Genomic DNA, 26260 nt, shown 5'->3' with positions numbered 1-26260 from the left:
CAGGCTAAAAGGAGCCATACTTCCCTTGACTAAGTTAGTACTGCTAGCATTAGACCTATTTAAAAAAGGCGAGGGGTGGGGGGGGGAGAATATAGTGTGTGAAACCTCAGTTTTATTGCTCCATGCTCATAAAGCTATAAAGTTATCAAACCCCCTCAACTTAATGGAATGCAATTGGGAAATCAATGAATGTTACAAAGTTTTTATTCAAAAAGATAACAGACCTTTTCTGCAAGCACTCTGACATATGCCTATGCAGAATCTCTTTCACAGTTGAAAAGACATTTCTTCTGAGTCTACATCCTTCAAGAACTGCTACCAAACCAATTTAGATTTTCAATCACTCCAGTTTTTTAAGGTGAGAAATGTTAATCAAGACTCTAAATGTTCTGGTATTTTCATTTAGAATTGCATCACTTCTTCAGTTTCTCAAACTCTTAAATATCTATACCAAAAAACTCAAACATATAAAATTATGTTCAACTGTTCACTAATGAAAGAAACAAAGCGTTTGATTCTGTCCCCTAACTTCACACTGAACAGTGCCTTATTCTGCAAGCAGTCATTTGTTGAAATTAATGACAGTACTCAATATAACCTAGGATGGCAGCACTGAGTCTTTGGTCTGTTAGATAAAATCCCTTTAGTATAGGATTATCCATCTTAGAAAGATAATGTAACACTGAAATAACTTGTGCAAAGCACTTTGAGATCCTCAAATGAAAAACCCTACAAAGAGATGCTAGTGACTAAGTTTATCAATAAATTGTGAGTTATCAGAAACAAAGTGGTTCCATCTCAGAGTTAGAAATGAACTGCTAGATTTGTTTAAGAACCCAGATTTCCCTCCTCCTCCACATGACCAACCAATTACTTGACATATATGAATGAGTTAACCTAGCTGTTTTGTTCTACCTTTCATATTTTGTTACCATTTCCCGTTCTTACCAGCATTTAAGCCTTTCAATCTCCAAAGAAATCTTCATTGCCTGAAGAAAACTCCAACTATCAAATTGATGGTTTCACCTACTAGGCAAGATAATTTATTGAACCAAAGTCCACGAGGTTTCAAAAAGTAGCAAAAGCCTGAAAGTACACTATTTCCATTCTCCTGCCCATCCACTTTCCTGCCATTTTGTTAACGCTTTCTCTTAGCTAAGAACTGCTCAAAAAGCCCGTATAAGAGTACGTAACTGAAATAGGGATTGTGACTAAACATTAACCTTATAGCAATGTACTTCCTCCTTAGCAGTTATAAAGGGATACGTACAATTACTATTAGTTCAATATCAGTGTGTTCCGTGTGTTCCGCACCGTAAAGAACAAAGAATCTCTACCCTAAATCTATAAACTGAGACAAACGTAGACGCAAACACAGAGCACTAAATGACAACATGGTGGAGTCTATTTAGGAATTCAGTAGTTATGTTTTAGCTTTCCATTTAGTGAACCACAGCACACTGACAGCATTAAAACAAAGGGCCTGGCAAAAGTGCCTTTTAAATACAATAGGATTGGGATTTACTGCACCAGCATAAGGAGGACAAACCAGGCATGAATGCCATGCTGAAAAAAAAAAAAAAAAAAAAATTACGATAAGAGTAGGGAAAAATTACAAAAGGAGTGATAAAAGTAAGGTATTGGCAAAGTAAAGGAGTTTTGGTTGTTCTGTATCTGTGTAATCAAATTGAACTGAAATTTTTTTTTAAAAAATACTGTTGCTAGAAATTTTTTTTTTTTTTATTAAAGTGAACCAACAAGCTCTAAAATCACACAAACAACTTTGCATGAAGTTGGGTGAACATTAGAGCAAACTTGACAAACAGATTAAAAAAAGAAAGAAAAACATAAGTTTCTATCTTCATTTTGCTAGGACAGGAGTGTGCTATCATGTGAGGTTTTCCTATCACCAGCCTTCACCTTCTATTGGATCCTGTCATGAAGATATAATTTTGCATTTAGGCCATCTGATATAATTAAAGATGATATGTATTAAGTCTGAGCAGATGGGTGACACATACCCAAGTTTCCCCCCCCATTACCGTATTTAAGTAGCCCACTGAACTACAACTCACACTATAATCCTAATGACACTGGGTTTTATTTTACTACCACAAAAAAAATACCAAGAAAAGTTTGGTTTTTTTAAACACTTGGTGTTTTCTGTAACCAAAGCTATAACTTTGTGGGGGGAAGCAAACAGCCCCACACACACCCTTCAAAAGAAAATCTTTCACTTGAAAGAATATTTTTCACCTAACACCAACAGATCAGGATGATTTGCAATTTACTTTTAAAGCAACCTAAGTCAGGGGGCTACAAGGTTATGGAGACAATTCTTTGCAATGCAGAAGACAGTCTTCATATAAAGTATATATCAGATATTTAATTCATACTCAATCTTGGTCTCAGACACACAAAAATGCTCAGTGAATTCAAGCCTATCATCTCAGTTATCGAGGTGTGTTTTCATGGCTCACCCATTGGGAAGATCAATGCAAAGAGAGTAAAGAATCTGCTATGCCATTTAAAGACTGTTTGTTTTACCTGTCTCCCTGACAAGCAAGATCTCAGTGTGGACAATAAAAATGAACACCTCCCCCCGATCCCTAAATATTCACCAACAAGCAGTCGACTACCAAAAAAAAAAAAAATCTATTCAGAGATCGATCAATAGGATAGCTTATATAATAAATAAGGAAGGGGACAGAAGGGCGGCCAGAGTCATTCTCTATTATCTCATACATTCACCAAGCGGCTGAACAAATCCCCTTCCCGCACCTAGGAGCTGTCTCCAGTCACAGGTATCCATCCAGCAGCAGCCCAGCGTGGCTGGGCATCGATAGGCTCCCCCGCAGGCCGAGATAGGGTGTTAAAGCGGGGGCGGCTCTCTGGTGCTCTCCCCCCGTGTGGGGATGTCAGCGCGAAGAAGTTTGAAAGGCACCCAGACTTGCCTCCCCCTGGGCCCTCGGGGAGTCACATGACACAGGGGAACTGCACGAGAGCCTCAGGACAGGCTGGGGGGGGGGGAAGTGAGGGAGTGAGGGGAGAACTGCCGTCGCCATGACAACTTCCAAGGGGGGAGGGAAAACTTCAAATCCCAACCGTCAGTGCAGGAGCTGCTCTTTCTTAAAGGCGCAAACACACCCGGATCCCATTCTTCTCCCCCCCCCCCCCCCCCCCCGGGGGGGGGGGGGGGGGGCAGCCGGCGCTCCTCGCACAAGCGAGAAGACGCGCCTAGACAAAAGGACCCGAACCGAGAAAGGGCCAGCCTGTCTTTCCCATCCCGCCGAGCTCGGCCCCAACGGGACTCGCTACCGCTCTCCTCCCGCGCCGCGCGGAGAAACCCGGGGCTGCAAACCTTTCCCCATCTCCTGGGCAGAGATCCTGGGGCGCCGCTTCCGCCCGCCGGGAAAGACTCCTGAGCCGCTCCTCCACCAGCGTTACCCTCCCCCCGGCAGAGACCCGAGCTCGGTCCCCGACCCCGCTCTCCCGCGGCAGAGGAGTCTCCCCTCTCTTACCCACACAGTGCATGAGGCGGTGCCGCCAGGAGTCGAGTTCTCGGCGGACTCCCCTGCGCTCCGCCGTACAGCGAGGGCTCCGGCACTGAGGGGAGGAGGCAGCGGCAGGAGGAGCGGGAGCCGCGGCGGCCATTCTGTCTGTTTCCTTTTCCATCTGCCTCTGACCTCACGCCCGCTCATTTACATACGAGCGCGCGCGCCACCAGAAGAGCGCGTTCCCGCGCCTCCCCCTCAGCGGCATCCGGGAGGGGGAGCGCGCACCGCCTGGCGGGTATGGGATGGTGATTGACACGTGTCCCCTCCTCTGTCCAGACGAAGTGGGGAGGCGGATCGAAGCCTCCTCACACCAAGTAGCAGTCAAGGCTCCTCCCACCCCTCTCGGTGGGGCCGGGCGGGGCCGAAGAAGCGTCTGGACCAGTTGTGGATGTGTCCAAACTTTGTCCAAATTGTTGGGCTGCTTTGGCAACTGGATGTAAAATGGGCCCCCTGGCTGCCCCTGGACTACGAATCCCAGAAGGCACCACGCCACCTGCCCGAGCCCTACGCAGAGAGCCAGCAGCATTGCCCCTCGGGAGCGGTAGTCAGTATCTCAGCCCTTCCCCTTCTCCACCTGTAGAGGGTTGGGTCGGACTCGCGTGGGGTTGCTACCCGGCCCTGGAGCCACCATGTGAGGTTGGCTGCTACCAAGGTAACAGTGAGAGTTAATAATGGGGTCTGATACCATGATAATGGGCATCTGACAAGTGCCTCACACAGCTGCATCCAGCCCTATCCCCCAGCACCAAGAGAGTGTGAGCTGGCATCCTTCCCTGCCCTATCACCATTGCTGGGAGAAAGTAAGGCCAGATTAAGGTAATCCCAGACTCTGGATACAGGACCTTCCCACAGCTCTGCCTTGGCTTGTTTGGGAAGATGGTGTAAGGGAGAGGGCTCCCAGAGAGAGTGTGTCATGGAGTAATCTCCCCCCACAACCCAGAAAAATTAGGGGGCTTCGTTTCCACCTCCATCCTGGGAGAAGCAGGAGAAGCAATTGGAGGACTCTACTACTTACTGTAGCCACTGAGCTATATCTGGTTGGATGGGTGGACCAAACCCACTGCACTCCTGCCACACAGAGATCACAGTTGGCGTGTTGGTGAGGCCCTCCAGTACAATGGGTCTTGTAGTTAATGCCTCGTTGATATACATGGAACAGTTTACATCTCCCAGAGCTCTTGTTTCAGGCTCTATGCAGATTCAGGTAGTCATCACAGCATCAGTTACACTCTGGTCTCATTTTCATGCATTGCTTTGCAACCATGAGGGCTAGAAACTTACTTTTTTAAATGAGAGCTGAGATTTTTGACATAATTGCGACTCTGGGAGCTAAGAGTTTAGTCATGGAGCTATACTTCCACCCACCCCTATGTTACCTATGCCTTAATCTAGCCCTGGGAGAGAAGGAAATGTCTCTCTTCCCACACAACTACACCTGTCTTATCCACTGCACCATGAGAGTGAGAGAGAGAACTGTCACCATTCCCCTACAACCGCCTCTTAACCTGTCACAGCACTGGGAGAGAGTGAACTATCACCCTTACCCCAATGCCAATCCTGACATAGCACCATGAGAGGAAGAAGCATCATAATTCTATCTCTCACTGACTTGCCCAAAATCACACATCTAGGTAGCATGCAGTGCAGTTCTAGCCATGAAGAAGAGCTATGTATGGCTCGAAAGCATGTCTTGCTCATCAACAGAAGTTGGTCCAATAAAAGATATTCCCTCATGCACCCCATCACTTCTAGCTAGTGACACAGCTGGGGGTTTTCAAGAGTTTCCAGGCTACTGATCAGTCTTCTACAACACATTTCCTTAAATGGCAGCCTCGGCCTTTTGACTTACTAATTTTTTATGCAGCCCAGGTCCTGGGGCCAAAAGTGGAAATGATTAGAACAAGGAGGAAGATTTAAAATAAGATTGTATGGATCAGTGAAATACAGCAAAATTATTCATTCCCCACAATTTGAGAGTATGACTTTAATACATGGGCAGTGGGTATCGAAGGCCGGGGTGAGGATGAGCCTCCCCAAACAGCCCGGAATGGCCCCACCCATGCTCTGCCCCCAGGCTCCCTCCTGCCTGCTTCCAGTTCCCGCTCTTTCGCTGGGGTGGGCGGCCAGCCTGCGGCTGGGGCCGTACCACCCAGCACTCCAGGGCTGGAGCCGTGCCACCCACACCTCCACCCGGCGCTCTGGGGCTGGTGGCAGCTTGGACTGTGCTGCCCGCCTCCTCCCCCTGCCCAGTGCTCCAGGGTTGGGGCCGCGCTGCCCACCTGGTGCTCTGAGTTTAGGAGAGCTGGGGCAGCCCAGGGCTGGGGGCCGGCGGCTGTGGTGAGAGTGCTCTGGGCTCCAGTCTGGAAGGAGTGCAGCCTCGGGCAGAATGGGAGGGGCTGGGGACTAGCCTCCCCCAACTGGCAGTTCACGCACTGCCCATTCTTCAATACTAATCCCCAAAGAGGGAGTGAAAATTAGCAGCAGTATTATATTACACCATCTGTAGTACTTGAAAGATCTCCATCAATTTAAGAGTTAAATTTTTTGACTACTCTGTTAGAAGTAACAACTAAGATTATCACTGCAAGAAAGTAGAGAAAAATAATTTTTATTTAGTTTGCTTACTTTGCATTTGATACCACTTGGATATAGTCAATTTCACTGTTTTGTATTAATAGTTTCACTTCCTTCTTCTGAATCAATGTGAAGACTCACTCAGCACTGTCTTAGAGGAGCTCATAGGAACATTGCTCTCCATGCCCTGCAAAAGGGTGATTAACAGTCTTGAGTTTAATAGCCAGGAAGTGAAGCAAGGGTGGAGGAAGTCAGAGAGAGCCCTCAGTTCACTTCTCAGACCCTGGTACAGGGCTGGGAACCACTTCTTTTTATTCCTTAGACCCCTCTATAGATTGTGGGGCACCTAACAAGTGACAAATGCCCCTCTGTGAGTTTTCCAGGATCTTCCTGGCAGTGGAGAAGGGCCTCGTGGTGGGGGGCCCCTACATTCCCCTCGAGCCGCTGGAGGACCTGGGTGCATGGGTGGTCACCTCCATCCCGCCTTTCCTCCTCAGTGCTATTCTTTTGCCCCTGGAGCCAGCTGAGGAAGCTGTGGCAACTGAGGAGTCCCTTCCAGATAAGGCCTCGGAGGGAAGCTCTCCCCCCCGCTCCTTTGTCATCTTCCACACACACCCCCATCAGCACCAAGGTGGACATCGCCTCGGTTGCTGACGGGGAGGATCCCGTGGTTGCAGGTGGGGACTTCTGCTATATCTTCAAGGAGATCAAGGCCCTGGGTCTGCCCAGCTGCAGATGTCCGCCCACTTGAGGCTGCTTAGCCCATTGTGGCTATGGTTGGTGCTGAGCGGTTGGGCCCTAAGCCTTTGGTTGCGCCCCTTTCTGAGGTGGGGTGGCTACCCCCCCTGCAACCTGGGGCTCCAGACCAGGACACTTTCCTGTCCAATGCTGTGGCTGCGGGCGCCAAGCCCACCACGGCGCTCAAGCCCGGCATCGTTGAGGGCCCTCTTCCTACATCCATCCCTTTGACCCCCATGCCCAGATAAGTGATGCACACCCTGGTGGCCTAGCTGCCAAGGCCCCTAGTCCCAATTCCATTCCTGCCCCTGGCCCCGATCCCACCTCCACCCCTTCCATTTCCCATGCTACTGCTGCCCCTGGGGTTGTCCTGTTTCCCTTCTCTGTTGATAACCCTCAGGAGGCAGTTTTTCTATTTCCCTCTCCCAGCCCACCCAGGGGGAGGCTGCATAGGGCACCAAAATGGCTAGGGATGGCCCTGGGTAGGGGGACTGGGAGGCAGGATGCCGGGGCCTACCAGTGGGCCCACAAGTTCCGTGACTCCCTGGTCACTTTCAGAGTTGATCAAGGGTTGCTGCAGGACCCAACGGGGGCTGGCAGCACTCCTGCCCACAAGGATCCTCCCCTGTCCCCACAATGAAGCCAACCATCTTCATCACCTTGAACACCCCGGGCTGTAGGGTCTCCACAGGTGCCACGTGCTCTCCTTCCTTCAGGAGAGGGAGTACTCTGTGATCTTCCTGCAGAAGACTCACACAGACCCAGCCGCCAAAGTCAACTGGCAGCTGGAGTGGGGGTGTACTTCAGCCACCTCACTGCTTTTGCAGGTGGAGTGGCCATCCTGTTCTCCCCCAACCTATGGCCCGAGGTGCTGGGGGTCACCAAGGTCATGCCAGGTCACCTGCTGCACCTCTGGGCCTGTGTGGAGAGGCTGATACTGAACCTTGTCAATGTCTATGTCAGGGGTAGGCAACCTATGGCATGCGTGCCAAAGGCGGCACGCGAGCTGATTTTCAGTGGCACTCACATTGCCAGGGTCCTGGCCACCGGTCCGGGGGGCTCTGCATTTTAATTTAATTTTAAATGAAGTGTTTAGTATTCTTAAACATTTTAAAAACCTTATTTACTTTACATACAACAGTTTAGTTATATATTATAGACTTATAGAAACAGACCTTCTAAAAACGTTAAAATGTATTAGTGGCACGTGAAACCTTAAATTAGAGTGAATAAATGAAGACTCGGCACACCACTTCTGAAAGGTTGCCGACCCCTGGTCTATGCCCTGATACCGGGCCCAGAGCAAATGCGCTTCTTTCACCTGGAGTCCACCTTCCTTGGCTTCTTGAATCCTCATATGTGCCTTGTCCTGGTTGGGATTTCAACACCACTCTAGACAAGTGGGACTGCTCAGGGACCAAGAGGTGCCCAGCTGCCGCAGACATCCTCCGGGAAATCATAGACCATCACTTTCTGGTGGACATTTGGCGTGACCACCATCCAGATGACGATTCCACCTACACTTATGTCTGGAGGGAGGATGCTTGGTTGTGCCACTCCTGGTTGGACTGCATTTATTTACCTTGCGTCCATCTTTTGTGGGCTGGCTTATTGGCATTTTAATAATAGCTTGCTAGAGGATGTGGGCTTTATGGTATCCTTCTAGGAGTTTTGGCTGGCCTGGTGTGGGCAAAGGCACGTCTTTCCCTTGGTGCAGCGATGGTAGTATGTGGGGAAGGTTCACGCCTGGCTTTTCTGCTATGACTACATCTGGGGGGCCAGCTGACAGAGGGATGTGGTAATAGAGCAGCTGGAGCGGGAGGTCTTGGAGCTGGAGCTGGAGAGGCATCTGACTGCCAACCCGGGTGGCCCATCCCACTGCGGAGCATGCCAGGAAAAGCAATCATTGGCCTCAGGGTGCCTTCGTTTGATCCCGCATCTGCCTCCATCAGGAGATGGATCACGGCTCCTGCTTCTTCTATTGGGGGGAGAAAAGGAGGGGGACCAAGAAACACATCACTTGTCTCCTGGCAGGTGATGGCACCCACCTTACGGATCCAGGGGAGGGCCAGGGCCTTCTATACCAACCTCTTCTCCCCAGGTCTGGCCAATGCCTGAGGGGTGCTTTGGACAGACTCCCGATGGTCAGCACGGGTGACCAGGATCGGCTGGAGCTGTCTCTCACTCTGGCCAAGTTCTTGGAAGCCCTCCATCTGATGCTCATCAATAAATCTCCGGGTATTGACGGGCTGACCGTGGCGTTCTACCGCGCATTCTGGGACATCCTGGGCCCCGATCTTGCCATCATCTGGGCTGTGGCCACTGGCTCCCTGGACTCCTCTGAGGAGCAGTAGGTGCTGTCCGAGGTTCTCTGCTCGGTGTTCCCTTCTGGCTCCCTGTTTTTGACCCTGTGACATTCATTCCCATTCCTGCTCTGTCATTCGTTATCCCCCAACTTTATTTGAACCCTGGGTTTAGTGGCTCCTCCCTTAGGCCACTAAGCGGAAGGGGTCTTCCAATGCGGGCAGGCCTGCAGGATGCCGCCCGCCTCCCAGGAATTCAATAGGTACTCACTCCCTGCACTCTGTCACAAGGGGGAGAAGTGGGGACCAGGACAGGGTCCTTGCTGAGGGTGGGGACTGGAGTTTGCTCCCCTCCCCCCCCCAAGAAATATCAAAATTGGCACCACTGGCCTCAGGCTGCATTGGCTGGGAGTATGGACAGAAGGAGACCTCTTGCTCCCTCCTGTTGTTCAGCAGAGCCAGGCAGCAAGAATAAGTGACAGCATGGCAGTCACTTGCCTGCAGCTGCTCTCAGAGGCATGTGCACATCAGATTGCACATCTCTCCCTTTCCTCACCCCATACCTCCTGTTGTGCACAGGGATGATCCCCAATTTGCATGAGTCTTTCATGCAGTAACAAGGGAGAAACATTTTTTTTTTTAAGATAGGAAAAACCTAGTAAAAGAAATTTGCTGGGGAACTCAGGCACGTCAATTTTTACTAAAATGAAGTTTGGTCAATTTCAAGGTAACATCTCTTTAATAAGTAAAATATAGTAAAAATAAACCTCTGCCTCAAAATGTTCAGTGGTTAATCTGTATTGCTGTTGCTCTTCATACAAAGGTTTCATGTGCTTTTGAAGAGGTTTCTGCTTTAAGCATTTAGGGATATTGCCCTATGAATTTTAGGAGGCAGTTGTTTTGTATTCCCTGTGTGTAAAAGGAATATTCAGTGACTACCTTCAAACTGGAACTATAAAGATCTGATCTTACTCTCACTGAAGTGAAAAGGAAGTTTTGCAAATAACTTCAGTGGCAACAGGGCCACGCCATATGAAGAAGTTTTTTCTAAAAGGAAATGTTCATAAAAATTTTGCTTCTGCAAAACCAGTAATTTTAGATATCATATGTGACTAAGTACATACAATATTTTAAAATTACAAATAGAATAGGTTTAAATAAATAATAATAATAACAAATAATACATAAATAATAATAAAGGAACACAACTTAAAACATCACTCATTTGAACATTTTGCAAATGGTTAAACACCTATGACTACTATACATTGGAAGAGTAGAGGGGAATCATTTTTCATTGTTTTTCCAATTTTTTTACTTTGTTTGGCAAAACTTTTGCATAGTCAGTTCCCTTGTTTGACAGAATTTTTCACACATCAACAAAGGAGAGAAAAATAAGTAAATGTGATTAACACACAAAAGTTGACAGGGAGATTCAGGAAAAGGTCCAGTATCCGAAACTACTTGTAATTCATTCTTTAAAACTGACTAGATTTTAAGTTTCTGGTGCCCTGTTAAATATAATGCCTTAAACTATATTTGCTGTGGAGGCCAGGTTTTAGTCTTGCAAAACCTTGTCATTAGAATTTTGAAACTAGAACTAAGTGGGGCTCCATATCTACGATGCAGTTTATTTAAGCCACCAAAAGATGTGTTTTTATTTTTTAAAAAGTGTTCTGATTTTGCCCCATCTCTTCTTAAAATTCCTCCTCGGTGAAGGAATCTACTTTGTTCCAGGGTCAGTTCTTCATCATGGAACTCATTAGGATTTTTCCCATTGACCTCAATGAGAGAAGAATCAGTCCTTCAGTGAATGAGTTGTGGGGCAGAAACCGGAATAACCAGAGGCAGAGGTGCTGATTTTCTAATGTGCGGGGGTGGGGGGCTCCCCCCCCCGGCTCTGCCCCAGGCCCCATCCCCACTCCACCCCTTCTCCCAAGGCCCCAACTCTGCCCTGCCTCTTCCCACCCCTGCTCTGCCCCACCTCTTCCCTCCCCTGAGTGCACCCCACTCTCACTCCTCTCTCCTCCCCCTACCCCCAGCGCCTCCTGCATGCCACAGAACAGCTGATCGCAGTGGGTGGGAGGGGGAGGCACTGATTGGTAGGGCCACCAGTGGGTGGGAGGCATTTGGGGGAGGGGGAGGAGCTGAGCGGTGGGCTGTCGATGGGTACTGAGTTGGTGCCTGTGACCCGAGGACAGAGTGGTAACTTTATTTAAATTTGTTTGAAGGACCTATCTTAAGTAGTCACTCAAAGAACCAGGAAAAATCAGTTACCCAGACTTGTCCCTTAAGTAAAGATCAAACAAAACTGAACTGAATGCCAAGGGGATTCTTTAATGTAGTAATTGAAGACAGGGGGCTGCCTATTGGAGGTGGTCTTTAGGGCATATTTCATTGTTCATATTTTAATTTTGGGGAAGAAAGTCAAATAATTGCAACAGTTTATGGTTTAATATTTCAAATGTCAAGTTGTGACATTTTGAATGTGATTTTAACTTTGTCAATGATATTGCAAAACTGTTCATCGCCATCATTTAAAAGCCTTTTTATGATTAATCTCCCAACAGTGAAGTTCGCTCCAGTCCAGGAAGCCTGCACATGGCTCCATGTGCCACTTAAGCACTGCTTTGTGTAAAATTGGGAGGAGAAGTTACTATTACATAAGCAGTCCAATCTAACCACTTGAAGTCCTGCACTAAGTCTTGTTTATTTATTATTTGAATCCAAATAATAGACTCTCACTCTCAAATGAGTGAGACTTGGCAGCTCTAGATTGTATTTATATTCTTGAGAAAAGAAAGGGATTAATCAATTACTGATACACTTGTCATTTGATAAGCTTATCGCTCAGTATTACAGAAGACTTACAGATATTAGGGTAGCTAAATAACTGAAGAAAATGAAAGGCTGAGAAACAGTATTACTCTGAAACCTGCACTAAAGACCATCTCTACAACCAGGTAGATTCTGTCTCTAGCCTGTCTAATGCTTGTTTAATAATTACTATGAACATTAAATTGCCAACATGTTAAATTTACTTTAACACTGGGCACTTTCCAATAATTTAATAAACCATAAAAAGCCAGAAACTCTAACCTTCTAATGTATTAGAGACCACTTACCACATCATGTTTTTGTAGTGCTGGAAAATTTTTTTTAATATAAAACTACTTTCTTACCTTATTTTTTTAAGAGATCTGAACTGTTATTGTTTCTTACTGATTATTAAGGGCTCAATCCTGCAGGTTGCTGAGGGCCATCTATGACAGTTCCTACAGGAGTCACACAGCACTTCTCAGGACCAAGTCCTCCAGCTCTCTACAGAGGTCCAAATATGCTTACCCAGGTTTTCACCAGGGGGATTCTGCTTCCATTTCTGGCAGTCTGAGTAAGTCAATCACTAACTTATAATGCACCTCTTTGTGCAAGCAACTTCAGAGAAATCAGATTTCAGGAGGTAAAAATGTCTGCATTTCTTCAGCAGAGCTACGACTCTGAGGATGCCATCTCCTTAGATATGTGAGTGCTAGATATGTATAGTGGCTAACTTGTGCTTAGTCTTATGATTTAGTGGTCAATAAAGAGGTTTAAAAAATTCTATAACCCTCTTAATCATTACATACGACAAGAAATAAGGGGCTTAATCTGCAGCAAGAGAGATTTAGGTTAGTATATTAGGAAAAAATTTCTAACTATAAAGGATAGTTAAACTCTGGAATAGGATTCCAAAGAACGTTGTGGAACCCCCATCATTGGAGGTTTTTAAAAAACAGGTTGAACAAACACCTGTCTGGGATGCTCTAGATTTACTTAGTCCTGCCAAGGCACAGAGAGCTGGACTTGACCTCCTAAGGTTCCTTTCAACCTTACATTTCTATGATTAACAAGTTACTTATAAAACCTTTAAAATCAAATATATTTTTTTAATTAGTTGCAAATCTTTTTCTTTACGTACCTGCTAAGACCTGAGTTAAGGGCTGTGTTTACTATGCAACCGTTGATGTCATTAACAACTCAAGCATAAGAACATTATCTGCTGTAGGTGCTTGTGTTGTCAACTGTAGCAAGAAAAAGTGAAATCTGAACTGAAATCATAAGAGTTAAAAAGATTTCCATTGATTTCATACACAAGGAAGAAAACTGCCTTAGCAGGTGGAACGGTGATCTTATGATTAACAGCAAAGGACTAAGAGCCAGGCAACCTCAATTCTACTCCCGGTTTTGTCACAGACAGTTTTGAGTCACTTCACACCTTGGAGGAATGAGAGTTATGCATGATCAGCACCTGTCAGGATTAAACTCTTAATCTGTCTGTGCTCCGATTTCTCCTTCTATAAAATGTGAATAAAGCTAACATACATCACTGGGGTGTTGAGAGGCTAAATTCATTAATATTTGTAAAGTTCTTTGGAGACTTTTTGGAAGATGCTAGAGAAGTGAGAAGAAGTTTTATTAATTATTGACTATATAATTATGATCTATACCAAAACCACTATTAAAATCTGTGGGCAAGACCAGAAGGCTCAATCCTCAGTGCTACTGTGTGCCCACAACTTCCATTGAGTAGGCTGATGTGGTCCTGCCAGCCCAGGAATATGATTTTAGCAGCTGGGATTTGAATGGACTTGAGGAAGGCAGCTTCTCAAGTCATTCTTTAATAATTCCCCTGACTGACATGAAGAGTAGTGTTGACAGGCTCCAGTGGGAATTGTATACTGCTCTGGGCAGAAGAATACTGTGATATGGACTTTATAAGTGGGGATAGAAAAGATGATTGGGGCTAAGAGGATGCCTCCCACATAGGAAAAAACCCTTGGAATTTGATATTCAATTATCACACATGCTTTTTCAGCAGTGCAACCCGCCACAGCCACTAGTGTCTCATGCATCAATTTACATTCCAAGAACCTGAATTTAGGCACCTTAAAAAGCTGCTTTAAGCTTTTAATCAGTTGCAGAACCTTTCTTTCAACATACATGCATATATATATATATACAGAGAGCAAGCACTATGTATTTAAATATTAAAGTGAATCAATAGCCTACAAATACAAATTCACATTTCTACAAAAGCCTCTCACTGACTCTTTACATGCAGAAAAGTACAGGGAGTTATGTGAGGGGATGCAAGCATGGGTGTAGTTTGCGGGGGAGGCAGGGGGTATTGTCCCCCCAAACTGCAAGCCTCAAGCAGGCATGGAATTTGTCCCCCCACACGAGGCCCCATTGGCTTGACTGGAGCTGCCCCCCCAAATATAGAAGTCAAACTACACCTATGGTTGTAAGGTGAAATATACCCCTGTGCAGAGGGTCAACTCTAGCCTGTTGGACCATTTAAGCCCTATTTGGAGCCTATACTATTGCCCTAAGTGTGCGTGTGTTAAATGTGCTATTATAAATAGGATTTGAGGTTAAAATTAAAAAAAAAATGTCCTCTCCTGAAGTTCTATATGCATAGATAAGGGAATGTGCAATCTAATTTAGATATGAGGTCACTTAACTTTTAAAAATAATGCTTCTGTGACAAGTATTATAACCAGTCCTCATAGGAAATAACTACAGAATGGGAACTGTTCATTTTGTGTGCCTAGGGTCCATGGGCAGTAGGTGAACCACGGGTTTGGGCAGGCTAGTCCCCAGCCCAGCCCACCCCTTCCTCCTGGGACTCCGCCCCTCCCACCTCTCCCAAGCCCAGAGGGCCCCTCCCCCCCGCAGCCACCAGTCCCCACACCAGCCCCAGGTTGCCCAAGCGCCTCCAGCCCCAGAGCACCGGGCAGGCAACATGTGGCCTCCCCGTTTCCCCCAGCCCTGGAGTGCTGGGCAGTGCGGCCCCAGCACCAGGAGCCCCCCTAGTGCTGGGTGGCCCCAGCCACCCAAGTCCTTGATGCCCTAGCCCCAGCAGGCTTCCCTTCCTGGAAGAGGAGCTGCCTGCCTGGGCTGGGGCCAACTACTAGCAGCAGGAGGGGGCCTTGGGGTGGAGCATGGGTGGAGCCACAAGGGGCTATTTGGAGAGGCACAGCCTTCCTTAGCCTATTATACGTGCCACCCATGCTAGAGTCACTGTAACAATGTGAATAGAGACCACATTTAACAGAATATTTCAGTCCATAAGAGTTTTCATAGTTTATTTTTAGATGTTTGATTATTGCTGTCATTTAGAGGTTTAAAATATATAAAAAACGAATTCAGTTTTCCTCTTAGTTTTTTACTTCAAGAAGGTTTAATAGTTTGTGATATGAGCAAAAGAAAAAACTTGTTTTTCCTTTTAAGTTACTTTAATGTTTGTGGCTTGCAAACGTTTTAGAAATATTCTCCTTGAGAAGAATTCAGTACAAGATGCCAGGCCCCTGTACTTCAGACTATTGTGGAAGATACCTAAGCTAAACAAAATCACAACCATGTGCCTAATTATAACACCAACAGACTGAGTAATGGCTGAGATTACTTTTGGTGATGTAAGTACCCTAGCTGAGTTTATGGGACAGAGTTAGAAAAAATATACTCTTGTAAGTTGAGCACATTTGATATGACAATCACAGACAGACAATAAACATGAAAAAACATAATTCCATTTTTAAAAATGAAATCACATTTTAAACTGGAGATTAGGAAAGGAAAAAAACATGACATTTGTGCTTGTTTAAAAAATACCATACACAGATGGTAAGATAAGAATTAAACACTGATGTGCTAAACCATGTGAAGCATGTATACTACCTCAGTTATTTTATTTACTACTGTAATCTATATTATAATTTCAACTAAAAACACATTTTACTACAACCTAATTTTTGTCTGTACAGCATGTGCTGCTTGTTATTTCTGTGACGGTAAATTCAAAATAATGTTTTTAAAATTGTATTATTCAGATAACATCCTTCCTAAGAATATATCCCATTATCAGCTAGTGCATAAAGATGTGTAAGTCAACTTCCTTAAATATGATATCAAAATTCTTTGAGTATATCTAGAGTATCATGTTTCAGAATGTCATTATTTGACAATTTAGCAGGAATGTAAAAACCTCTAAAATATGTATTGATATAAACCCTCAGGACGCAACAGATGCAATACTCCACCTCTATATCTACATATTTTAATATGCTGTCTCTATAGATGCTATTTATCAGGAATGGCTGATTTTATTTTATTTATTATTCATTTTAAAGTGTTTTTCCAACAACTGTGTAGTATTACTCACTCACTATATACAGTGGCTCTCAAACTTTTTTACTGGCGACCCCTTTCACATAGCAAACCCCTGAGTGCGACCCCCCTTTATAAATTAAAAACACTTTTTAATATATATTATAAATGCTGGAGGCAAAGCGGGGTTTGGGGTGGAGGTTGACAGTTCGCGATGCCCCATGTAATAATCTTGTGACCCCCTGAGGGGTCCCGACCCCCAGTTTGAGAACCCCTGCACTATAAGGTTCCCCCAAGTGAGGGTATGTCTTCACTACCCGCCGTATCGGCGGGTAGCAATCGATTTATCCGGGATCGATATATCGCGTCTCGTTAAGACGCGATATATCGATCCCCGAACGCGCTCACTGTCGACTCCGGAACTCCACCAGAGCGAGTGGCGGTAGCGCAGTCGACGGGGGAGCCGCGGCCGTCGATCCCGCACCATGTGGCCCCCAGGTAATTCGATCTAAGATACTTCGACTTCAGCTACGCTATTCGCGTAGCTGAAGTTGCATATCTTAGATCGATCCCCACCCTAGTGTAGACCAGCCCTGACTGAGTAATTTAAGTGTGTCATCACCAGAGCAACTCTGTAGCTGAAAATGTATTGCTGTTAACCCCACAGAGGATAGATTACTAATTGCTGTTTAATAGAGATGGACAAAACGTGAGATTCTGATCCATTACTGTAGGTCTGAGATTTAACTCACCCCATACTAAACCAGCCTTGGGTGAAACTCAGGGATTTCACTACTAAAATTAAGGAAAAAAATGCTACACTGCTGCTAAGGTGCCCCCACCTCAGGAATGCCCCTAACAAGAGTTACAACACCAAGGGTTGTAAAGTAGAGACACCCAGGCGCTGGGAAGTTTAGGGAGGAAACAGAAAGACCCCAAGAATTGGTAAAATAGATAAGACAAGCTCTGACCATTGAATTTATCTTGACCATCTGCACAAAGAAAGTCATAAATAAGTTACAATTTGGGCATGAAAGATAAAATATAAAAAGAGTTGAGCAGGGAGGAGAAAACATAGGTGCCAGTGTGTGATTGGTTACATTTTGTTACCTAGGGGTATTGAATAATGTGATAGATTTAGTGAAGTTAAAGGAGGTAGCTAGTTTTACCTATGTAATGTAACAAAAAGCCAGTGCTTTTTGGGAACCATCTCCGGACTGGAATTTAACATCAAGCTGCTAGAACTTTGACCCCTCTGCACGACCGTGAGGTGCAGAGGCATTGCCGGAAACCCCCAGATGAGAGGATCCTGATTGGCCATCGGGTGTATTTGGTCTGTATATTGGGAGTGGTGAGCATAAGAGATTTGCTTGGTATATGTATTCTGTGTGTATTGCTAATAAATAGATGTTTAGAGCACAGCTGTGTAAGGCTGTCTCACTGGGAAAAGGTTCTGCAGACCTGTAGAGCCCTGAGTCCCGTGGGAAAGGGCAGATACCTAAATTGACCAGGTCATGCCTTGAGCCCTTGGTAGGGTATAGGCAGGATGCCCTAGATTTTTGCAGGTAATACTACCATACACAGGTATTCCAAACTAATACTACAATAACTAAATAAAAGTCTGGCATGCGTCTGACGAAGTGGGTATTCACCCACGAAAGCTTATGCTCCAATACATGTGTTAGTCTTAAAGGTGCCACAGGACTCTCTGTTGATAAATAAAAGTCTGTTTACTGTCATGAATAGCTTCTGTAATCACACTAGAAAAGCCTGTTAATCTTCCTGTTGCAGGTCATAAATTAATCATCAGCCCAGATAAAGAAGAAATTTGCATTAGTGATATAGTGGTGGAGTACTGCATCTAGAATATTACCTCATGTGGGTTTACACAGTCTTCTTATGAAACCTCTGGCATTGGCCCTATAAGTGACAGGATATTAGGCTGAACGGATCATTGTTTAGCTTCACTATAGCAACGTATTTACTATGACATCACTTGCACAATTAAAAGTAGCCCTTTCACAAGTGACGATGTTTTTCCTGCCAATCAGCATGTTTTTCTTGACAATGCACCTGCCAGGAGTGCCACTTCAGAAAGTCCAGTAGACCAGATAAGTCCATTATCTACCTTGCCCATGGATTTATTGTTTACTTTTTTGAGCTGGGTAAGTCTATATTTAATGTTTAGATTCCATTATCTCCAAAATCCTGCCTCACAAAAGTAAGGGCTGCATTCACTTAAAAAATACATACAGCTCTGGTATCTCAAGAAGCTCTCAAAGGCCATGGAAGCCAGATGTATTATTATGGCAAATTTGTTTCTGATTAATTAACTAGAAAATTGTCTTCTCCAGTTGGTCCCCAGAAATCTGCAGTGTTAACTGCAACAGTGTTTTAGCCTCTGAATGAGCTACAGGGTTCACTGGGATACCAGTGGGAATGGAAGGAAAGATGTTTCCTAGTTTTGAATGTAGAATAATTCAAAGTAAACTAAAACTAAACAGTACCAAAAGTCTGAAGTAATTAAACATTCAAAAATAAAAATAATTCCTGAAGTTTCTTTTCCTATAAAAACACATGAAGGTATAACAATCCATTCCTAACTGGATAATTTCTAAATTTCATTAAACTGGATACAGCATGCTCATATTTGCAAAATGCATAAAATATACTTAAGTGTGTACATCAGAGTACAGCATCAATTCTTTTAACAACCCCATGAAAACTCTTCTGGTTCAATTTTGCCTACCACACAAAGAAGATTCCTTGATTATTTCAAAATATTACTGAGGTGTCAGCTCTACCCTTGACTCCAGGATGAAAGAAGAAGAGTAAAGTAATAGCCAGCCTGCATCCAAAAGTTTTTTCTATTTTATTTTTAATATATTACACAGTCAAGAGCTAGAGCTTAACTAAAACAACAGGTCGTGATAACAAAGCTCTGATATACTAGGAGCTTAAAAAAAAGAGGAAGCGATACTGAATCTTTACTAGACACGCTGCTGGCAGAGGAAACCAAAAAAGCGCGGGGGGCATACTGTCAGTGCACCTATATCCTTGAAACAGACTTGCTTAGCTTCCACTCACTCTCAGTAGGTACATTTTCATCACGTGTGTTTAATCAGTCCCAGTCGTGTCAAAATGGGACTGACTAGATTTCTGTTATGAAGTCCTGAAAGTAGAGTTCATTGTCATTTCGGAAACTTTCATTCTATATCTCTCTTTTCAGGGGCTTAGGTTCTCTCACATTTGGGGTGGAGTTTTTTTACATTTGCGCTCAAGTGAATTTTTTAAAAAACTTTAATAAAAATTCATGTGATGATTTTTGAATTATCTGACCACACAGTAAGTTTTCATATTAAATGTTTGTATTAGCCAAATGTGGAAAAAAAATCAAAAATACATACAACTTAATTAAAAAAAATTATCCTAACTATGTATGAGGCAGTATCAAGCAGGCCCATGAGGTTTGTTGAGTTTGACACATTTACTAAAGAACCAGTTACAATAGATTGAAATATTGCACATTTCACAGTACATAATTTTCCTTATTGACACACCAGGTGTAGATCTCCTGGAAGCCAACATATTGAAACAATAAAAGACTACTCTTGTCCTTCTCCATACATTGACCATCCTTGCATAATCTTCCTCCAGATTACTGCTTGTATATTCAAATATGCACAAAACGATTAAAGTTAGAAAGGGAAAAGACATTAGGTCACCTATTCTATCTCCTTGATAATGCAAATATATTTTATACTGTTTTGTTACCCCCTAACTAGTTTAAAATTCCCAAATGATTGGGCATCCACAATTTCCCTTGAGACACTGTTCCACAGCCTAAAAGATCTCTGTCAGAACTATATTAATGAAGATTTGAATTACCACGAGACTTGAGTATTACTTCTGTATATCTTTGCTACAAACAGTTATTTACGTGTTTAAAAAAATTTGCTGTAGGTTGAAACTTGGTATAGGAGCCCTCAGTTCAGAAGTGAAATTTGTTTTTCAGATCTGCATAACTAGGGGACTGGTAATAAGACAAGCGTCTTCCCCTTTTTAGTCCCCAGTTCAAATCTCACTCCAGGTCAGCAATTCCAGAAGGCTATGCAGCAGGGAATGTGAAATGAATTGATGAACACAGCTATTTACATCACCAGAACTATCAGAATTGGCCTTAATTGGCAAAGTCCGGCACTGTCTGAAGAAAGGCCATCTAACTGCAGGTAAGTGTCTTGGTAACCCCAACTGTTCAGAAATCATGAGTAAAGCCCTAAAATCATGAGATTGTCTTACAAATAATGCAGTTTATAAAAACAATACATTTGGGATATTTTATTTGCCTTCTGGTTTTTGAAACTTTAGGCTCATTTTCAAACTATTGTCCACTACCGGGAGGGCTAGAAAATTATTCACATGACTCCAGGATCCAGGGCTTTAAGAAAGCCACCAAATATCACAAGACTTGTGATAAAATTGCAAGAGTTGGCAAGCTCTTGGGGGCAAGGCTCATATCTACAAACATGCCTGTGAAGAATCTAGTACTTTGTTGGCTCTTTTTATTAACAAATATAATTCCCCTTCTGGTTTCCACTGACTCACAAGTGGTTAAAGCAAGGGTGAAGGCACATTTTAAGTGCAATGTTGGGAAGCTTGCACTGTCACTACACATTCTATGTTGGGAACAGAAGATTTACAGAAAGAGATGAACGGCTGAGTGTGTTCCCTGGCTTATTCCATTGCAGGATTTATGCCCTACAGTTCATTTTCATTTACTATAGTTTTAAGATTTTGCTAGCAATGGGACTGCCACCACTTCACTAAAGAGATTGTGACGCAGTCTCAGAGCTCAGCATTGAAGTTTTGCCTGATATGGTCTAATTGCCCATTACTTAGTTTCATACCCTTATTCCTAATTTTTCTTCCTTATACTGCCCTATACTAATAGGCAGCAGGTTTAAAACAAATAAAAGGAAATATTTCTTCACACAACGCACAGTCCACCTGTGGAACTCCTTGCCAGAGGATGTTGTGAAGGCCAGGACCATAATGGGGTTCAAAAAATAACTAGATAAATTCATGGAGGATAGGTCCATCAATGGCTGTTAGCTAGGATGGGCAGGAATGGTGTCTCAGTGGTTTGAGCATTGGCCTGCTAAACCCAGGGTTGTGAGTTTAATCCTGGAGGGGGCCATTTAGGGATCTTGGGCAAAAATCTGTCTGGGGATTGGTCCTGCTTTGAGCAGGGGGTTGGACTAGATGACCTCCTGAGGTCCCTTCCAACCCTGATATTCTATGACTCTATTTGCCAGAAGCTGGTAATGAGCAACAGGGGATGGATCACTTGATGATTTTCTGTTTATTCCCTCTAGGACACCTGGCACTGGCCACTGTTGGAAGACAGGATGCTGGGCTAGATGGACTTTTGGTCTGACCCAGTAGGGCCATTCTTATGTTCTGAACAACTTTCCTCCTACTTATCAGTCTACAGGGCTGTGATACCGGTATAATTTATTTACAAACACTAACCTTCCTTTAAAGAAAAACAATCTTTTTGCACGTTTACAAACGTTAAATAAGTCTGTCAATTTTAGAAACACAGAGCTTGCAAAAAACCCTGCATGATTTTGTTTTAAAAAACAAGTGGAGTTAACTAATAGTATCGTCTAACTGGATTCAGAAATATTTTAAAACCTTGAATTGACTCTGATGTTTAACTTTGCAAAGTGATTAGTGTATATTACTATCAACTTATCTTAAAAATGTCTTTTTGACCAAGTGGTTAAGATACTCAACCCTTTTTTAAAAAATGTCTTTAATAAAAAAAACTTTGGGTAATTGGTACACCATCATCTTGACATCTGGTCAATTTGAGGGGAAAAAATAAAAACAATTTCAGCTGCTAAGCTTTCCCCTGGGTTCCCCTGCCAATTTCTGTGTCTTTACTTTGGAATTTGTTCCTCCTGGTCCACCACAGCCCAGTTTGTTAACATAAGCAGGCTGCACAGCTCATCTTTGTTCCTGGGTAATTGGTGACAGCATTGGGTTGAAGAACTGAGACATAGATGGTTGTTCTGAAGCAAGCCTCTGACATCGTAACAGCAGCTCAATTACTTTTTTTGTTGAATATTGTCTTTTTAATTTGTGAGGTACTTAGAGTATGAGAAGCGTTGTTAAACTCTAAAAATAAATAAATAAATAATGGGATAAAATTAACAGTGAATATATACAGTTTAACTAAGAGATGACAAAGTGTGTGTGTAAGAGGAGAAAGTCTGCAAATGTTTGGAGTGTAAACATCAAGGATGGAGAGGAATTATCTAGGGTGGAATGTGGGGTACAACTAGACCAATGGGATGTAACTGAGTACTGGATAATTTACACTGAATACCAGGAAAACTTCTTGTTAGTGAGATCCATCAGGCTCTGGAATAATCTCCCAAGAGAAGCGATGCAAATTCATCACTTGGAACATTTAAGACTAGACTAGACAGGACAATGAACTCAAATATATTCTAGGGCACACTTCTGTGCTAATAAGAGGATCAATTGGATGGCATAAGAGTTCTCTCTTCTTTTTCACCTCTACTGTATGCTTATATACTGTTTTACAATAGACACAGGGCACAATTCTGCCACTAGATGTCCAAATAGTCCTAATGAAGTAAGTGGGAACTATATGCACATACCACAGGCTGATTAAGACAAATCAGGGCTATGAGCCTCAAAAATGTTAGGTGCTTCCCATAAAACCAGCTCTTCCAGCTCCATCAACCTCCCAGACCAACTCTTCCTCTAATCTCAGATCCCCCTCACCACCAATTTCCCTTCTCCTATTCACACCAGCTGAGGTCTTTAGTCTTGCAGGTTTTAAATACTTGTCCTATTTCTACCTTTCTTATTTGCAGTTCCATAACATAACTTTCTAGCTTAACTTACCAAACATCTAGGAAGCCCCAGAAAGGCTGTGTAGAAAGTTGGCCATGGAAGGGGGAAAACCACCATGCGCTGGCTGGCCTTACTGGGAAGTGCTTTCTTCTTTCAAAATCAAAGAGCTAGGAAAGGAAAGGAAAGACATCTCCCCTGCTTGCCACCTGCTCTTTCTCCACAGCAGGAGGAGTGTGAGAAGCTCTCTCCTATGTAGAGTGTTAAGGTGATGGGATTTCTCATAACATTTGTTTTAGAGAAAGCCTGATGGTTAGTAAGGATCCAAGGGAGGCTCCTGGTCACAGGATCTAGGTTTGATATGCCACTATGCAACCAACGGGGCAGAATTTAATTCCAAGCATCTCATGTATTCTACTAAATGGATTTTATGTCAGCTACTCAGTTTGTGAGATAGTTGACCATTAAAATCAGAGTTTAAAGCCAGAAGGGACTACTAGATCATGTAGTCTCACCTCCTGTATATCACAGGCCACCACCACCACCACCCAAGCACCTGCACACTAAACCCAATGTGTTAGAAGTTTAATCTAGAAATTAACTCATTAATTTATTCAAAAAGCACAGAAAATTGCCTTGAAAAAAGCCTCTGCCATCAATTATATTCACAAAAATATACCTTACACTTTACGGATCTAGTTTGGCTAAAGCACAGAAAAAAAATCATTTGTGGCCCCATAATCATAGATTCATCCACTGAAGAGAAAGTCTAGGCTTTGAAAGCTTCCATTTTGTTTCCGAAAGTTTGTCTTTAAAATGATTAATTTGCTAATATAGTAATAATTTTAATTGGAGTACATGAGTTTGTACTCCAAGAATAATATACTGCTTCTAAAATAAGCAGCCCAGTTTGATCTCAATATTTACTTTGCACAAATGTATGCCTCAGCATATCTAACAGCAATAGATTGCTTCTTGGTATTCTAGGAATAACCTTTTACTACTATTGCTTAGTTCACTATTGCTTACTAGCCAATAAATATTCTTGTTTTTAAAACATGCTTCACATGCTGCACACAATAGATGGGAATAGAAAGCCCAAATTAGCTAGAAGGTAGCCCATTTCTTTAGTGATGGAATGGGCATCACGCCATTTGCAACCTTGAGGGCTTCCTGTTTTGAAATGCCTTGCCACGGAATGTATGGTATCCTTCAAGCCAACTCCCCAGAATGCCTTTATGGTCGCCTTTTAGTTTGTTTAGAATTATTATACAGTGTGGCAGGGTTTGGAGTTTATTTCTCCACTCCCATTCTTGTGTTTAGTTAGGCAAGTTTCCCTATTTGTGGTAAAGTATGTCTTTCTTAAGGTACTCATACGTCATTGAGAGCGGGTGTTCAAACGCTAATATTTATGGTGTATGTTATTTTGCATATTTGTATCTCTTATTTGGAACATACATTTAGGGGTTAGTATGCCTGTACATTTCAAGTACAAGGTTTATTTTAAAAAATATTACCAAATAAAATTAATCAGCTATTGCTATCTGCAGTGGATCCAGAGTGTGCCGCTTTGGAGATGGTACATTACTTGAGATTTCTGTACCACCTTTTAGGTAGCACATGAGATGGGAACTCTTGACTTACATCAGGCTCAGGTGATTCACCAGAAACCTGGACAAGCTGTTAGGGGAGTGTGGGGTGTTTATTGCATAGATGTGGGCTGCAAATAGCTTATCTGGAGTCAATGAGTTCATGAAAATTAATCTACCCATGACTTTATCTGGTTTGGCCTCAGTTGTGAGAGGAATTTGGGATGGTGAAGTATAATTTAACCATGGTCAGCCCAGATCCCCCATATTACAGATGAATAGTTACTTTATCATTACAAAATGCTCTGTGTGCGCAAAAATTCACACATGAATATAAACCCTTTAATGGCTGGGATTTGTATGCAAACCTCCTAGTGGTTGCCAGATCCCCATCTTATTTGGACAAAAAGAACAGGAGTACTTGTGGCACCTTAGAGACTAACAAATTTATTTGAGCATAAGCTTTCGTGGGCTACAGCCCACTTCATCAGATGCATAGAATGGAACATATAGTGAGGAGATATATATACATACAGAGAACATGAAAAGTGGGAGTTGCCCTATCAACTCTAAGAGGCTAATTAATTAAGATGAGCTATTATCAGCAGGAGAAAAAAAACTGATAATAACATCTTAAAATGCTCAAATAAATTTGTTAGTCTCTAAGGTGTCACAAGTACTCCTGTTCTTTTTGCGGATACAGACTAACATGGCTGCTACTCTGAAACCTGTTATTTGGACAAGTGTTCCTTGCTAAACTTTTGAGAATACCTGCAAATACGTACAGATTCCAGCAGAAGCAGCTGGGCTCTACTTCTGTAGCAAGAGGTAGTGGGGAGGATGTGTAGATGAGAACTAAAAAGTCTCCTCTCTCCTCTTTTTATGCAAAAGAAATCAGTTAAATTTGATGAGTATTTAAAAGGCTCATTTAATTAACTAACTCCCCCCTACCTCTACCCCCGCCCCAAAAAATCTTCAGGCCAATGCTGTGTGTAGTGGCATGATCATGGTGAACAGGAGTCAGTTATATTTTGGGACATGGAGGAAGGAATAATTAGAAACTATTTCTTAGGGCCTCCCGAACACACTAAGGTGAGCCCTGTCTGCTTCTCTTCTTCTCAGTGTTGTCACAATACTCAGTTTCTCCTATTACATACATTCCCAATTGCCATGGAAGCTTCTGCTGCCAACATCCACGCCTTCTCCTGTTAAAGACACCTAGCACCACATTGTGCTTATTGTTTAAACAACTCCATGTGTACCGAATTACAAAATCAATTAATTTAGTCAGAGATTACCTGCCATCTGTGGTCTTATTGTTTATTAAATTTGAGTACTCAAGTATGCTCCTGATCAAAATCATCATAACAAAGCCTTACACTGTATGTGCCCCAATAACAAATCAATGTTGCCTAAAGACATAAATATTATCTATTTAATATTAATTTACCGTATTAATATT

The 26260-nt window shown here is 43.3% G+C and overlaps 1 protein-coding gene across 1 annotated transcript in view; it reads right to left on the bottom strand.

Annotated features, from left to right (window-relative positions):
* Positions 1-3675, bottom strand: part of LOC112114389 (ligand-dependent nuclear receptor corepressor-like protein) — a 131831-nt gene extending 128156 nt beyond the window's left edge. The window contains exon 1 of the mRNA XM_026648013.2: positions 3522-3675. Within this exon, the coding sequence (XP_026503798.2) occupies positions 3522-3675 (154 nt within the window). The remainder of the gene's footprint in view (positions 1-3521) is intronic.
* Positions 3676-26260: the final 22585 nt, after the last annotated feature.

Source organism: Terrapene carolina, unplaced genomic scaffold (genome assembly GCF_002925995.2).
Source record: "Terrapene carolina triunguis isolate 2854851 unplaced genomic scaffold, T_m_triunguis-2.0 Scaffold66, whole genome shotgun sequence".
Taxonomy (NCBI): Eukaryota; Metazoa; Chordata; order Testudines; family Emydidae; genus Terrapene; species Terrapene triunguis.
This window is presented reverse-complemented; position numbering and strand designations above follow the sequence as displayed.